Source organism: Micropterus dolomieu, linkage group LG22 (assembly GCF_021292245.1).
Source record: "Micropterus dolomieu isolate WLL.071019.BEF.003 ecotype Adirondacks linkage group LG22, ASM2129224v1, whole genome shotgun sequence".
Lineage (NCBI taxonomy): Eukaryota > Metazoa > Chordata > Actinopteri > Centrarchiformes > Centrarchidae > Micropterus > Micropterus dolomieu.
In genome coordinates, this window is record NC_060171.1 from 34,783,859 (window position 1) to 34,797,681 (window position 13,823).

A 13,823-nucleotide genomic window follows, 5' to 3' on the forward strand; every position below is an offset into this window, starting at 1 on the left:
TCACAGTGTAGTATAGTATACCATTTTTTCTGGTTAAATGACACTTGATTGTTAGCACACCTTCTATGTAATTAAAATGCAGCCACTGATGTGATCTTTTCCTGTCTCGTAAGATGCTTTCAAACTGCCCCTGTAATGGTCAGTTTTGAAGGCAGCATCAAGTCAAAATCGAACAAACAAGACAAAATTGGCCTACAAGTATTAGTTTTTAAAAGTTTTTAGTAGATTTTTCGCTTTGATTTTTAACGTCACATGTTGCTCAAATAGGCTGTTCAAAACCAATGTTCATTGCGATGCCTTCACTCGAAATTAATGCCTTCTGTTTCGAACAGAGCCAGTTTCAATGAACACAAAATGTCTACAGGAAGAAAAAAATGGATGGAAGAAAAAGCAAACAAATGTTAATTATTATTTTAGCAGCAAAATGAAAAAAACTGTGGGATTGCTGATTACAACAACTTATAAAACAAATTCCTAATTATTGGAGAGAGATAGTTTTTAAAGTATTTTAGTTTTAACACAAAGTTTGAGTTTCAAACGGAAAAGGTTGCATACCTGATGATCTGCAGCTATGCATAGCACGCTATGGTAATACAAACAAAATCTATTATATAATGACATATATTTTTATTAACAATAAAGGAAGATTTTACCAGAACATATTTAAAATATACTTACCTGTAAGTGCTAAAATATTGTTATGATTACTTAAGAGGCTAACAGGACACACATTTTTTAATTTCTATATCAAGTCTTTTTTTTGGCTTTTGGGATAAGAGTAATTAACCCTTGTGTCATTGTAGGAGGAACACTTTATCTTTATCAATTCTCAGTAGTTTAGCTGTTGTATAGTTTTGAGCTTGGCATGATGTTTCTCGAGTCTAAAGAAATAATATTCATCATTTCACCCTCTTCTACCCAACTCTTCCTCAACCGGACAAAGGCTACTGATTTTTAGATATCAAATAATTGGCTTTTGTAATTCTACCAGTTAAACTGTCTTCTTCAAGGAGATCATCAGGGAAGGATTGTGAGATGGATGTTATTTCTGAAAGGATCTTTTCTACTGCAGAACCTTTTGATTTAGCAAGCATGCTGCCATATTCTCCCAAGTACTTGCCTACATGAAATCTGCACTCCCAATAATTATTATTCTGCTTTATCCCAGTACAGGGTAATTATACGATAAAAGTGAGTCCTGAACCATCCCTTAGTTATGCTGCTATAGGCCTAGACTTCTGGGAGACTTCCCATGAGGCACTGAGCTCCTCTCTCCCTCTCCATCTGTATACATTCTTATCCCATTAATGCATGTTACTAACTCAACTTCTTCCCACTCTTGTAGTCTTGTGCTTTCTCGCCCCTCTCCTCTCTCCTTCTGTCACTTTCTGCAGGTGTTTCTGGCTGCTGTGGAGTCTGGATCTGTGGTCATAGCCTTCCTGCTGCTTGACACTCGCTGTTAAAGTTTTTATTATTAGTCTCATTATTCTAATCATTAGTAATATTTATTTGATTGATATATTACTGTGTTCTCTTTCCTCCTGTCGGATGTCCAGAACAATAATATATTCCTTTTCTACAGACGGCCAGTTGCAACCTGTGCATACAACTGCTTATCAGATATAAATATACATGTACCTTCCACACTGTAGCCTTGCTAGACTGTAGGTCCCAGTCTTTACTCGCCTACTGTAAATATTTTTTTTTCGGTTGGCACACATCATTGTTTGTTTGTTTTTTAGAAAGGTTAAAAATTTGGTAGATGGACGACGGGATAAAATGGTAAAATACGAGAAAAGGGTTGACAGGTACACTGCAAATTTTAACTATTTTAATGTGTACTCTTTGGTAGTTTAATCTATAATAATGCATCATATAAACATACATATCTTATATGTAATATATATATATATGTAAAATCTAAGAAAGAAGCAACTACGACAAGATAAATGCAGTAAAGGAATTGTATTAATTAAATTATTTATTTATTTCAGTGTTTAATTCCAAAAACAGACAAGTGCCTCAAAATTGTATGTAAATACACTACTTGAGAAAATGTCCTTTGTTACATTCTACCACTGACTTTAACACATATGTCTCAGTTGGTGTAGAGACTTGGCCCGTTAATCTGAATGCCTACAGAAACAAGACACAGCCAAGGAGTCTAGCAAACAAGGTGCAAGGGGAATTCCATTATATACTGTACACCTCCCTGATCTGAGTTCTACCTTACACACACACACACACACACACACACACACACACACACACACACACACACGGGTAGTTACTATATGGCTTTGCAGTGTGATTAAATGGCACTATTCATAGTCAATCTGCATAATTACAACAAAGCAGCCGTTTTGTGTGTGAAAACAACACATCAGTCAAAGCAGCTAACACTCACAAACACACACACACACACACACAAACACTCCCTTTCAAAAGGAAGGGGCCTGTGCGGTAACTTCATAGGGATTTCTTTCCACAGACGAGGTGGGGTGGGAGGTTGCAGAGGGAGAGTCAGATTTCTGTAAAAAAGACTTGAAAACACAGAGAGAGAGAGCGAACAAGTATTCCTCCAGTGTTCTTGGACAAAGTCTTGGTTCTGCCTTAGTCATTTGTCATTCTCTCTTCTCTCTTTCAAAAAGTAAAATGCTGGGTGCTGTTCAGTTTTCAGCTGTTTGGCAGGCTCGCTTCACACACATATCCAAAGTGTAATACATGTACACACCAATAATATGATATATTAAAGACATTGCAATTTAAACTATCAGCTGTGACTCATGACAAAACAGCAACACACTGCTATTGAAAGTAAACAATGAAAACATTATTAATTATTGTACATGGTCTCCAACATTTCCAAAAAGCTATTTTTGGTGAGCAGTAAATTAGTTTGAAGACTTCTACTACCAATTAACTAACTAATTATTAGCAATTCATCCGTCTATTATATTCTCAGTCAATTGATTTATTGTTTAGTTTATAAAATGACAGAAAACTATGAAAAATGCACATCACAAAATCCAAGAGCAGATGGTTGTTATGTATAACCAAAAACCCAAAATACTAAACATATTCAATTTACTATAATGTAAGACCAAGAAAAGCAGTAAATTCTCAAATTTAAGAACCTGAACCCATCAAATGTTTGGCATCTTTACTTAAACAAATATCAAGTATTCAAATGAGACAAAAGTAAAATTGTCAGAATATACATTTACCTCTTAGAGTGGGTACACTTTAAATACCTCAGGTCATCAGCGTACTTACTTATAGGAGTCTAAAGTTATGCCTATATCAAAACGTTTTCAGAACATAATATTAACAACAATGAGGGGTGTGACAGCTCACGAGACGATGCACAATATGGGGTTCACGAGACGAGATGATATTTTAACAGTATGTTTAAGAAATCTTCAATGATAAAATATTTGACTCGAAAAATTGGCTTTTATTTGACTGAAAGTCTCAAAATGCAAAACAACTTGCAATTTAAAATGTTGCTTACATATTGTTTGTGTCTTGTCTGTCACTCTGTTGACATTTAATGTTTCCACCGGGTACCTAAAATGCTGACACACAACCCATTTAAAAGTGGATGGACTTCTATGCAAATTTCAACCCTAACCCTCACACTCCTTCATGCTGATATAGTGAGGCAGCTTTTCACCCTAACAAGAAATACCGTCATGTTTTCATATTGCAAAATCTCGTGGCATAAGAAACAGTCAAAATATAATTTTGCCAATAATTAACACAGTGGTCCACTGTTTTGCAGTCGAGCTTGGATTGACAGTAACATCTTAGGGATTTTCATGGGAGTTTCTCAGCTTGAGTGCCTCCGTTTCTAGAAAGGCCACAAACTTTCAGAGCGTCCATCGTAGCTTTTGGAAGCCGTGGCACCTCTTTCTTTTTATCCAGCCATGGCCACAGCAGATTAAGCCCGAGGTTTCCAGAAAAGGGCAATGCCTGTAAGATCTCTGGCTTCCCAAATTGGACATTTGGCCAGGAAAACCACTTGCGCATTTATAGCAGCAAAGTTGAGGCAGTTGGAGAAATGAGCCAGGGGCCAGCGCTTTGTTCTCTGCTGTGCTACTCTGCTGTAGTTGTGACACAGCTGGTCCATGTGGTCCACAGTGCCCTTTATCTTGTTATAGTCTATGATCATCATAGGCTTTCCAGATCTCTCACAACGTCCTTCTTGTCACGCATGCTGGACAGCAGACTGACCACCTTTCCCCTTCTGGGGGCAGAACATAATTCAATTCATCACATCTTTGAAAAAGTGGAATAGATATACTAGCAGGATACAGAAATCAGACTTACTGCAATGTGACTCCATTGTTACATGACATCCACATACGTGGACAGTTGGTTTTAGGTGTATGAAAACTACATTTTACTCTAAATTTTAGTTTATAAAACATAAATATGTTAATCATACTTGACTGTATGTACTACTATTTTTTTTTAAGTTTTCCATAAATATTCCTGATGTATTAAGCACATGGCCATCACAATCGGCCATCTTAGGTTTGATGGGGTCATCAAGCATTGAATAATTGAAATAGGAGAATGTAACCACTGTTACAATGTTGATATCAATCAACTGACACTGTCCTCAAATGGCTTGCAGAACATAACCATGATATATTAACATATAATTAAGGTTCAATTAACTGTCCACAAATGTGGGCACTATTCATCAAAGGGTTAACTGCAGCAAATTTGTAATTCCCCTCTCTAGTCTGACATGTGTCCTGGTCACAATTTGCTCCAACCTGTTGATGCTGAATACAGCTTTGAAGAGTGGTTTCCCACTGTAACTGTTAGCACAGCCATCTTATGGACTCATGATGTGCAAGATATACACCCAAAAGATACAGGACTCCCAGGACAGCCTTCATTTCGCTTTGTCAGCTGGGGTCCACACTACGCCTTTGGATATTTTCCATACCGTCTATACTTGTTAGCGTTTTCAATCACCATTTTTCATCGTCAATGAAACACGTAAATGCATCAATTTCTCTCTCTACTTATTTAGCTTCACCACAATGGCTTTCTCTGCTGTGACAGATCACAAGCTTGGGGGAATTTGGGCTTATCAGCCCAACCTCAATTTTTGCTAGTTTGTGAGGTTCCCTCATCTGTCGTAGCTTCTCTTGGGAGTGCCACTTTGACTTAGTGAAAGACGCATTATTTATCTGGCTACCTGCACTCATGAGGCCGATATATCATCCTTAGTACAGCTCTAATCTAACAGCCTTATTGGCTAGAGTTAAATATATACAGTTATACTGTAGAGAATAATGCAGCTGAACGTCACTTCTGACAAACTGTACCCTGCAATCTACAGCAGAACCCAATGTATGGTCGTGGCACGGTTGTTGGTGCCAGACGGGCCGGTCTGAGTATTTCACAATCTGCTCAGTTACTGGGATTTTCACGCACAACCATTTCTAGGGTTTACAAAGAATGTTTTGAAAAGGGAAAAACATCCAGTATGCGGCAGTCCTGTGGGCGAAAATGCCTTGTTGATGCTAGAGGTCAGAGGAGAATGGGCCGACTGATTCAAGCTGATAGAAGAGCAACTTTGACTGAAATAACCACTCGTTACAACCGAGGTATGCAGCAAAGCATTTGTGAAGCCACAACACGCACGACCTTGAGGCGGATGGGCTACAACAGCAGACGACCCCACTGGGTACCACTCATCAAGAGCTCACCAAAATTGGACAGTTGAAGACTGGAAAAATGTTGCCTGGTCTGATGAGTCTCGATTTCTGTTGAGACATTCAGATGGTAGAGTCAGAATTTGGCGTAAACAGAATGAGAACATGGATCCATCATGCCTTGTTACCACTGTGCAGGCTGGTGGTGGTGGTGTAATGGTGTGGGGGCCCCTTAGTGCCAATTGGGCATCGTTTAAATGCCGCGGCCTACCTGAGCATTGTTTCTGACCATGTCCATCCCTTTATGGCCACCATGTACCCATCCTCTGATGGCTACTTCCAGCAGGATAATGCACCATGTCACAAAGCTCGAATCATTTCAAATTGGTTTCTTGAACATGACAATGAGTTCACTGTACTAAAATGGCCCCCACAGTCACCAGATCTCAACCCAATAGAGCATCTTTGGGATGTGGTGGAACGGGCGCTTCGTGCCCTGGATGTGCATCCCACAAATCTCCATCAACTGCAAGATGCTATCCTATCAATATGGGCCAACATTTCTAAAAAATGCTTTCAGCACCTTGTTGAATCAATGCCACGTAGAATTAAGGCAGTTCTGAAGGGGAAAGGGGGTCAAACACAGTATTAGTATGGTGTTCCTAATAATCCTTTAGGCGAGTGTATATTTAGTTTATAGACAGTTGGCATTTTGTTTTGGATGCGTTTAATTTTCTGTTTTCATCTTGGTTGGTTTGAATTGATTTGCACGTTTGATTCATTTGTGTGGCGTTTAATTCTTTTTGCCACTGTATTTCAAATCATTTGGCCCATATTTTTTATTCAATAATGGCATGCCTTATTAATTGGTATATGTAGTTTGTATTGCTTTGTTAAAGAACTTTTGGTTGTCTCCAATTAGTATTTTGTCAATAAAATTTGTTTACATGTGAAACTCTATGCTCTGGCCTTATTTCAGGTGAACCTGTGGGACCTCTTGATGTAGTTCCTGGGGTGAAATTCCCCAGGTGGCGTTGTTCGCAATTTTTAAAAATTATAATATAGAATCACATCCTCGTCATACCACAATTGCATAACGTCTTCATTTGTTTACCATCCCAGTAGGTCTGAATTGTTTCTTTAACAGTAACTGATTGAACTGTGGGGAAACACGCCAATATTACAATGAGTGCGTGTCCATATTTACAAGTTTAAGCATTTACATAGTGTATGAGCTATTAGTGTATTAGAACTAGCTGAAGAGGGCGAACCGGTGGGCTTTAAGAGGTTTTATACATTTAAAGAACCTCTAAAAACCAGACCAGGTGTTTAATTGAGTCCTGCATTTATTTTTTAACACATTTCCACACCAGTTAAAAAAAAAAAATATATAAAAAAAATATAAGGGACAGATATTGAAGGCAATCACTATCCAATCTGATTATTTGGCGCATGCGAGACTCAGATCAGATTTTTGGTAAGTGTTAACAGCCCAAGTCACATGGAATCTGATCCTTTACAATTCCGGCAACTTTAATATGTAGCCCAAGTCAGATAAAGATTTTATGCAGATAAGCATAAAGTTGAATCTAATCAGAAGTGGTACTAAATGAAGAGCTGTTTGGGAGCCGAAAGGGCCAGCTCTTGGAAAGGAAGGGATCCATAATATCTGACTCCCTTCAAAGAGCCCTAATCCCATCACTGAATCCTACTTGGCAAAGCTATGACCCACCCTGCTCCGATTGGCTCTGCCTGTCAGAGAACAGGATGTTCTTGCTGTTATGCTGTCTTTAGCAAATTGGCTGGAAATTGTTAAGCCATAATAGTCTTCTAAAACCAAAACTGTTCACAGGATAGGTAGCAACTCCGTTGCAGAAAGTGAAATAAAATTAACTTTTAGTAGCCTGAGATTGTTAACATTTGAAACACCACCATCTCCCCTTCAAGGATCTTGCCAATGTTCAGTCAATCTCAGATGTGGGCAATAAATTGGAATTGAGTATTAAGGACCGCAGTGTGAATATAGCTTAACTAGGACAAAGCTTTTAAACTAAGTTTTACGGCAGTCAAGTTGTGAAGCATCTTCCAACTTGCCAAAAACAAAGTGGAAAGTGCAATTGAAAAACAAAGGGGACGACTTACATAAGCATGAACTCCACATTCTGTAACTTTGAAGTTAAAGATGGCAACTTTGTTGTTGACAATGACTGGTTTACAGTTTGTACTCCCATCACTCCCAGAAATAACGAGCCTGGTGGGGTCCACAGGGATGGATGCAGAGTTGGCACGAATGGCGAACACAAAGTGTTGATCGACAGTGCACTCTACAGAGGAGTGGGGGGGGGGTAGGGGTCACTTGAAATAAAGACATTTCCTATTTGAATGTTTTTTTTAAACCACGTCTCCCTAAACAGAAGCCTCACCATCCATTGGGTAGTAGCAGGCAGATGTAGAAGAATTCACACAGCATCCCATCATCTCACAGTCTGAGGACAATATTCTTGACTGGCCACAAGTCACCTGCTCCCCTGTGGGTATCCCACAACCTAATCGGACAATGACAAAAAAAAAAATACATTGACATCAAAAACCTGTAAAGTGTTAACATTAGTATTCAGCACATTTGCTGAATGCAGTTTGTACTCCCCATGGGGCCCTTGGGGCGGCGGCGGCGACGACCCTGGCCGCTGGGGCCCTTGGGGCGGCGGCGGCGACGACCCTGGCCGCTGCAGACATGTAGGCCGTTGCGGCAGCACTGGGATTGGGTCAATGCGTTTTATTTGGCCGCTGGAGCGAGGGAACACGCCTGGGTCAAACTTCAGACTTCTCTCACAAGATGCGGTAGTAACTTGTGTCTGATCAAACGCGTCGACATACAACAACTGCAGGCTGTAGCGGTCACTCTGTAATATTCAGAGCTTTTTGAGGATTGAACTCAATTCAAGACATACGCAACAATTTTAGAAGATTACACAGCCAAGGCAATTACTTTACAGTACATTTACAGAAACCTACCCGTTTCACATAGCACCCGGTGAAAGGTACAGCCAAGGTTTTAGTCCAAGGATTCACTTCATAACCACAAGACTCTGGAGCATCCATAACAGACAGCAGGTCCTTTGAGCCTGATGGACATGAAAGCCCGGTCAGTTTACATCATGCATTCAGCATAATAAAGACTTGAGTTTAAATATGCACAACAGTCACGTACATACCCACAACTTTAACTTCACTCAATGAACCGGTCAGCAGAGTAATTTGGAAGCCAACATCACCGCAAACCACATCTAGCCCAGTCCGACGCTGACCGGTACTGCTAGTCTGGCTCCTTGAAGGGATATCTTCAAGTTCCATCTGGAAACCACCATCAGTACCTCTGCGCCATGTTCTTGGATTAGAAACTACTGCGTCAATCTGATCTCCATGGTTAGCAAAATTGTATGAGTTTCCACTGGTGATGGCACCTTGAACTTGAAGTAATGAATCCTCAAGAACTGCATCTTCACTGTGGTCGTCCTCCCTGCGGTCATCTGGAGGAGAGAGGGGCAATTGTTAATATCAGATGACTGCAGTCAAAAAAATAAAAATACAGCCATTTCCTGTCAAGTCAATGTAGACAGCCCAACCAAATAGTTTCTTCCGAAGTCTTCATGATTAAGCAGTTGCTAGAATGACTGAAACAGACATCTCAGGTCATCTATGCTTGATGCTCTATGCTCATGGAATTACATAGGCTAATAATTTCTCATAGGTTTGATCCACTAAGTTAGTTTAGTTTGTTTTTAAACAGCAGAAGGATCATTGTAGGAGCCAATTTGATTGTAAATTTAAATATTTGCATGATTTGTTCATGCTCATGTCCTTGCAGGTCCAAAAGGCATAAAAGGAGTGTGCTGCAGCCTAGTGGCATAGCTGACTGAAGGAGCATACAGTTTAGACCTTGTGTCAATTGTATTGTTATTAATACCTTAGTTAACATTTAGTTCATGTAATCATTTTCTTTCAACCTCTGTAAGCAGGAAGTAAATAAACACTCATGTTGGAACACACCATCTGGATATAATTTTTTTTTGGTCATGCATTTCTACAAGCAAGCGTCTTAAGTCTCAGTCCGTCCAAGAGTGATTTATACAAAGAAAAAAAAAAAAAAAAAAAAAACACCACCAAGGTGATCACCACAATCATAAAGTCTGTGACTTAACTCTGTAAATGACAGTGATGTCTGTTACCATCCCTTATAAATTACATTATGGTCCAGCTGTAAAAACATATGCAGACCCAGATTTGTTAATATGGTGAAGTTCTTTATGCAGGCTTATGTGAAAGACGACATTTGCAAGAACCTGCTTTCAGTGACCACACGCTCATTATCAGTGCTGTGTCATTGGTGGTCATTTACCTGGCGATGTAGCACTTCGTGGTTCAGACAGCTGGCGGCTCTCATAAACATTAGTACGTTGAATTTTCTTTATCTGTGGCCATCCCTCTACTGAAACCAGCAGAGTCACAATCAGGACCACCAGCAGCTCAACTCTGACACCAGCCATGAAGCAATGTGAAGGCCTTCCTGTAACTGCTGAACACCCAGACAAAGATGTAGCCTCTTGAAATGCTGCAGGTGGTGGTTTGAAGTTAATTGAGTGCACCTGGTGACTACTGATTGGCTACTCAACTAAAGTCACAGGTTTGGGAATGGAAACCACCTGTTTACTAAAGGAAAGGCCTATTTCATGTTTCTAAGATGTTACAGTTCTTTTAAAATAAATCAATTGACCAACATTTAATTATGTAAATGTATGACATTATCTTACAAGTCACAGGCACACAGCCTGTGCAAATACTTTATTGGACACTTTTTGAAATCTTGACATTTTTTCTTAAGTAAAACTGGAATTTATCTTTCAGACATACATTTTGAATAATGCAAGCATGTTCAATTATTCTACTTTTTAAAATAACACCATGTATATTGCTTGTTACACATTTAATCAACACAGGGTTTTCCTTTGGGTGCTGCCTTATATTTGGAAGTGTCTCTAATATTGTCATTGTCTTCCTCATGTACAGTATGTACATGTCATTGTTTAAAAAATCATTAAAATAGATTAAATACAACATGAAACCATCTACTCTCCAACTCAAAAGTAGAATCAACAGCTCCGAGTAAAAAACACATTACAAGCATCACACAAATTAATTTTATCACAAAGATGTTGAATAGATAATAATAAAGCCATTAACGTTTAAATTATTAATTTCACTGACTAAAATAATTAAACTCAGCTGGCTTTCATTTCAATCTCCAAAAGAAAAACTTCGTGTAAACAGCCATGTTCAAATGTATTTCACAGAGCATTGCTGGACCTTTATGTTTTAAAAACATGTTATGTTGCTCCTCCCGCGAGTTTATTGCATATATTTCAGTGCATGAACATAAACACCCATATAGTCAACCACCGCACCACAAGTCAAATAAGCAGACTATTCAATAGTCTTTATCATTTAAAACAATAATTTCCTTTCTTTTAATCTTATTCTCTAAAGCCAAAAGAAAAACCTTGGTCTTTTTTTTAGTACTGAAGTAGAAATTCACTTTTAGGCGTTGTCAGAACTGAAGAAGTCCTTTGGATGAGGGACGAAACGCCTTCCAGTATCTTCAACCAAGTCCAGTTGCCCTTGACTTTAACCTTCGTTGGATGAATAGTGAATATTCTCTCTGACCAATCAGCAGTCTGTCGTGTTTTCACGCTACATTTTAGTATCCCTCAGCTCGCTTGGAACCTCGACGGAGGTGAGGTGATACGAAAAAAAGTACCTGGAAGCAGGTACAACATTTCTACAATGGAAAACCAAACAAAGGGGAGTTTTATATACAGTCTATGGTTTAAGGGGCTTAACTAAAATCAAAGGGCCTCCACTCAGACTAGCTTGGTTTGAGGGCGTGCCTGACCCCCACTAGCCGCTTGGCAAGCTTTATGACGCATTTTCATTGTGACGTCACAAGTAAAGGAAGTGAAGGGCTGTACTACAAAGAGCTGTTTTCAGGGAGTTTAGAGCATAGACAGTATATTACTGGACGAAGCCACTCTGCTGATTTGAATGGAGAGCAGTGAAGCCAGTTTTGGACCAATAAAATACTACTAGAGGGCTACTTCCTGTTGGCACCAGCGTCTACTGCGCATGATCGCGCAGCATAACCGTGGTTTAATGACCTAGAATTACGGCAGAAACACCGTAATTCTGGTAGCTGCGTAGCTGCACCAACAAAAAGTTTCATGGCTCAGTGTGTTTGTCTGACTCGGATCGTCACTGATTAATCAGCCCACCTACGAGGCTCACCTGTGAAACACCAATGCAGTGAAACACTGATGGCCGAATAGTTGTTTTAGATTTCTGAGAGTTTATAATCTAAGCAATACGGTTACATCTCTCATGTGCGACGGGGTGTCACAGGGTTTTGATGTCATTTTTGGGCCTACATGGATCCCTCCATGCAGGCTTTGGTCGGCTTCACTGTCCGATCTGTCCCCTTGGTTCAGAGCAGTGCTTTCTGTGGGAGATGGGAACTCCCTTTGGGCTGGACTTTGGGCTTTTTCTAACAATTAATGTAATTCTTTTTTTGATCAAAACATTAATGTATTCAGGCTATTAAGTATTCTGTTGCATGGCTGTGTGAAGCTGAAGGTTATCTTTACAAATTTGGTGTCTTGCTTGTTAAAAAAAAAGTATTTAAATAACATTTATTTTAATTATGCCTTCAGCCCAGTGCCACAGTTTAGTGTGAAGATTTTTATTTTATTTTGAAGTGTATGTATGTGTTAGGGTCCTCTTACACTTAATCTTTTAATATTAGTATTATTACTATTATTGTTATGGCTTATAGATATAGATGTATTGGGTGTTTTATCCTTAACCTTTCCTTCTTCTATACTCCTTATGTTAGTCCGTCCACATTTACTAGGGTTTATGTCAGAGCTGTGAGATTGTTTTGGTGTTTTCCCTCTCTTGTTGTTCCTCTCCTGTCCTGGAATGTTCATTCAAAGCCAAGAGATGATCTCTGTTCCCCAAAACATAGAAACCTAGACTATGTAAATGATTATGCATCTCTTTGCTCAGGGCCAGACGCCTGAAGCTGCCCTAGGCAGCAGGTCTCTGGACCAGCTGTTTATGTGTCAATAATTTGCTTAATCCCTCACCAGAGAGATACAATTTCCATGACAAATAACACCAAAAGAATTAAAACAATTTATTGCCTTGTGAAAAATAAACAAATTATTAATAAAACTATATCCCTCTCCTTGGTGCAGTCATGTATTCTAAATATATACTAGTAGCATAGATAACATGCTTACTGTGGCATAGTTTCCTTTGCTGTTGCCTGCTCCTGCGAATACTAAAGAAGACCGTGGTCTCTGTGTGAACTGATTATTTTGTAGAAAAGTAAAAATGTTAAAAAGTATTAAATAATTGCATGAGTGTGAGGGAATTAAAATAAATTGGAAGGAAGTTACAATTGTGTTAATATATTTAATGTTTTGCTTAAAGAAATTATGAGAAGTGCCCTTTTTTTAACTTGAGCTTCTGCCCATCAAAATGTCTGTGCACGTCCCAAAAATAGTTAAATTAACACTCCTTGGTGTGAACCCATATAGACACTTTAAAAGTATTAAAATCAACTCTGACCATGTTAATTTGGGTTTGCTGATTTTACTGTGTGGATGAGATGTCCCAGTGTCTGCTCTCTTTTATTTCAGTGAGGTCCAGGGTTGGGGAGTAACGGATTACAAGTAACGGCGTTACAAAAATAAAGTAACTGTATTTTGTTACAGTACAGAAAAAAAGGCGTAATCAGATTACAGGTACATTTTGTAACACAAAAAAACACTTGCATATTCTGAATCGGGGAACATAGAGGCTGTTTACACTTGGCATTAAAATGTATTTGGGTGATCAGATTGTGATCAGGTAGCACTTGACCACATGAGTAGTCATAAGTAGGCCTACAGGTATAAATGCACCCGAGACGCATTGAGGACAGATTGTGATCCAATCAACAAAACGACCTCTGGAGGTGGTCAGGCACACCATGACCACATGGATGCAAATATGTTGTCTATCCACGTACAACAACTACTTGGGTGGAAA

At 39.1% G+C, this 13,823-nt stretch overlaps 2 protein-coding genes across 3 annotated transcripts in view; both read right to left on the reverse strand.

The window, feature by feature from the left end:
* The window catches only part of lrp5 (low density lipoprotein receptor-related protein 5), a 110,722-nt gene that overhangs the window by 37,656 nt on the left and 59,243 nt on the right, over positions 1-13,823 (reverse strand). The gene's annotated exons all lie outside the window — the stretch shown is intronic.
* On the reverse strand, positions 1,964-10,260 carry LOC123961209. Of its 2 annotated transcripts, XM_046036382.1 has the most exons (8): positions 10,078-10,260; positions 8,894-9,208; positions 8,694-8,803; positions 8,326-8,581; positions 8,102-8,224; positions 7,821-8,002; positions 5,733-5,789; positions 1,964-4,249 (listed from the first exon to the last, which is right to left on the reverse strand). In XM_046036382.1, the coding sequence occupies exons 1-8, from the start codon at positions 10,223-10,225 to the stop codon at positions 4,211-4,213; spliced, it is 1,230 nt and encodes a 409-aa protein (XP_045892338.1). In that variant the 5' UTR covers positions 10,226-10,260; the 3' UTR covers positions 1,964-4,210. The 2 variants fall into 2 exon arrangements, with proteins under 2 accessions (XP_045892338.1, XP_045892337.1); XM_046036381.1 differs by lacking the exons at positions 1,964-4,249; positions 5,733-5,789 and having other exon boundaries at positions 7,105-8,002.

Coding starts and splice junctions, on each gene's coding strand:
- LOC123961209 (XM_046036381.1), bottom strand. CDS start 10,225: ATGGCTGGTGTCAGAGTTGAGCTGCTGGTGGTCCTGATTGTGACTCTG. Junction 9,209..10,077: donor ACGAAGTGCTACATCGCCAG/GTAAATGACCAC, acceptor TCTCTCCTCCAG/ATGACCGCAGGGAGGACGAC. Junction 8,225..8,325: donor GCCGCCCCAAGGGCCCCATG/GGGAGTACAAAC, acceptor TTGTCCGATTAG/GTTGTGGGATACCCACAGGG.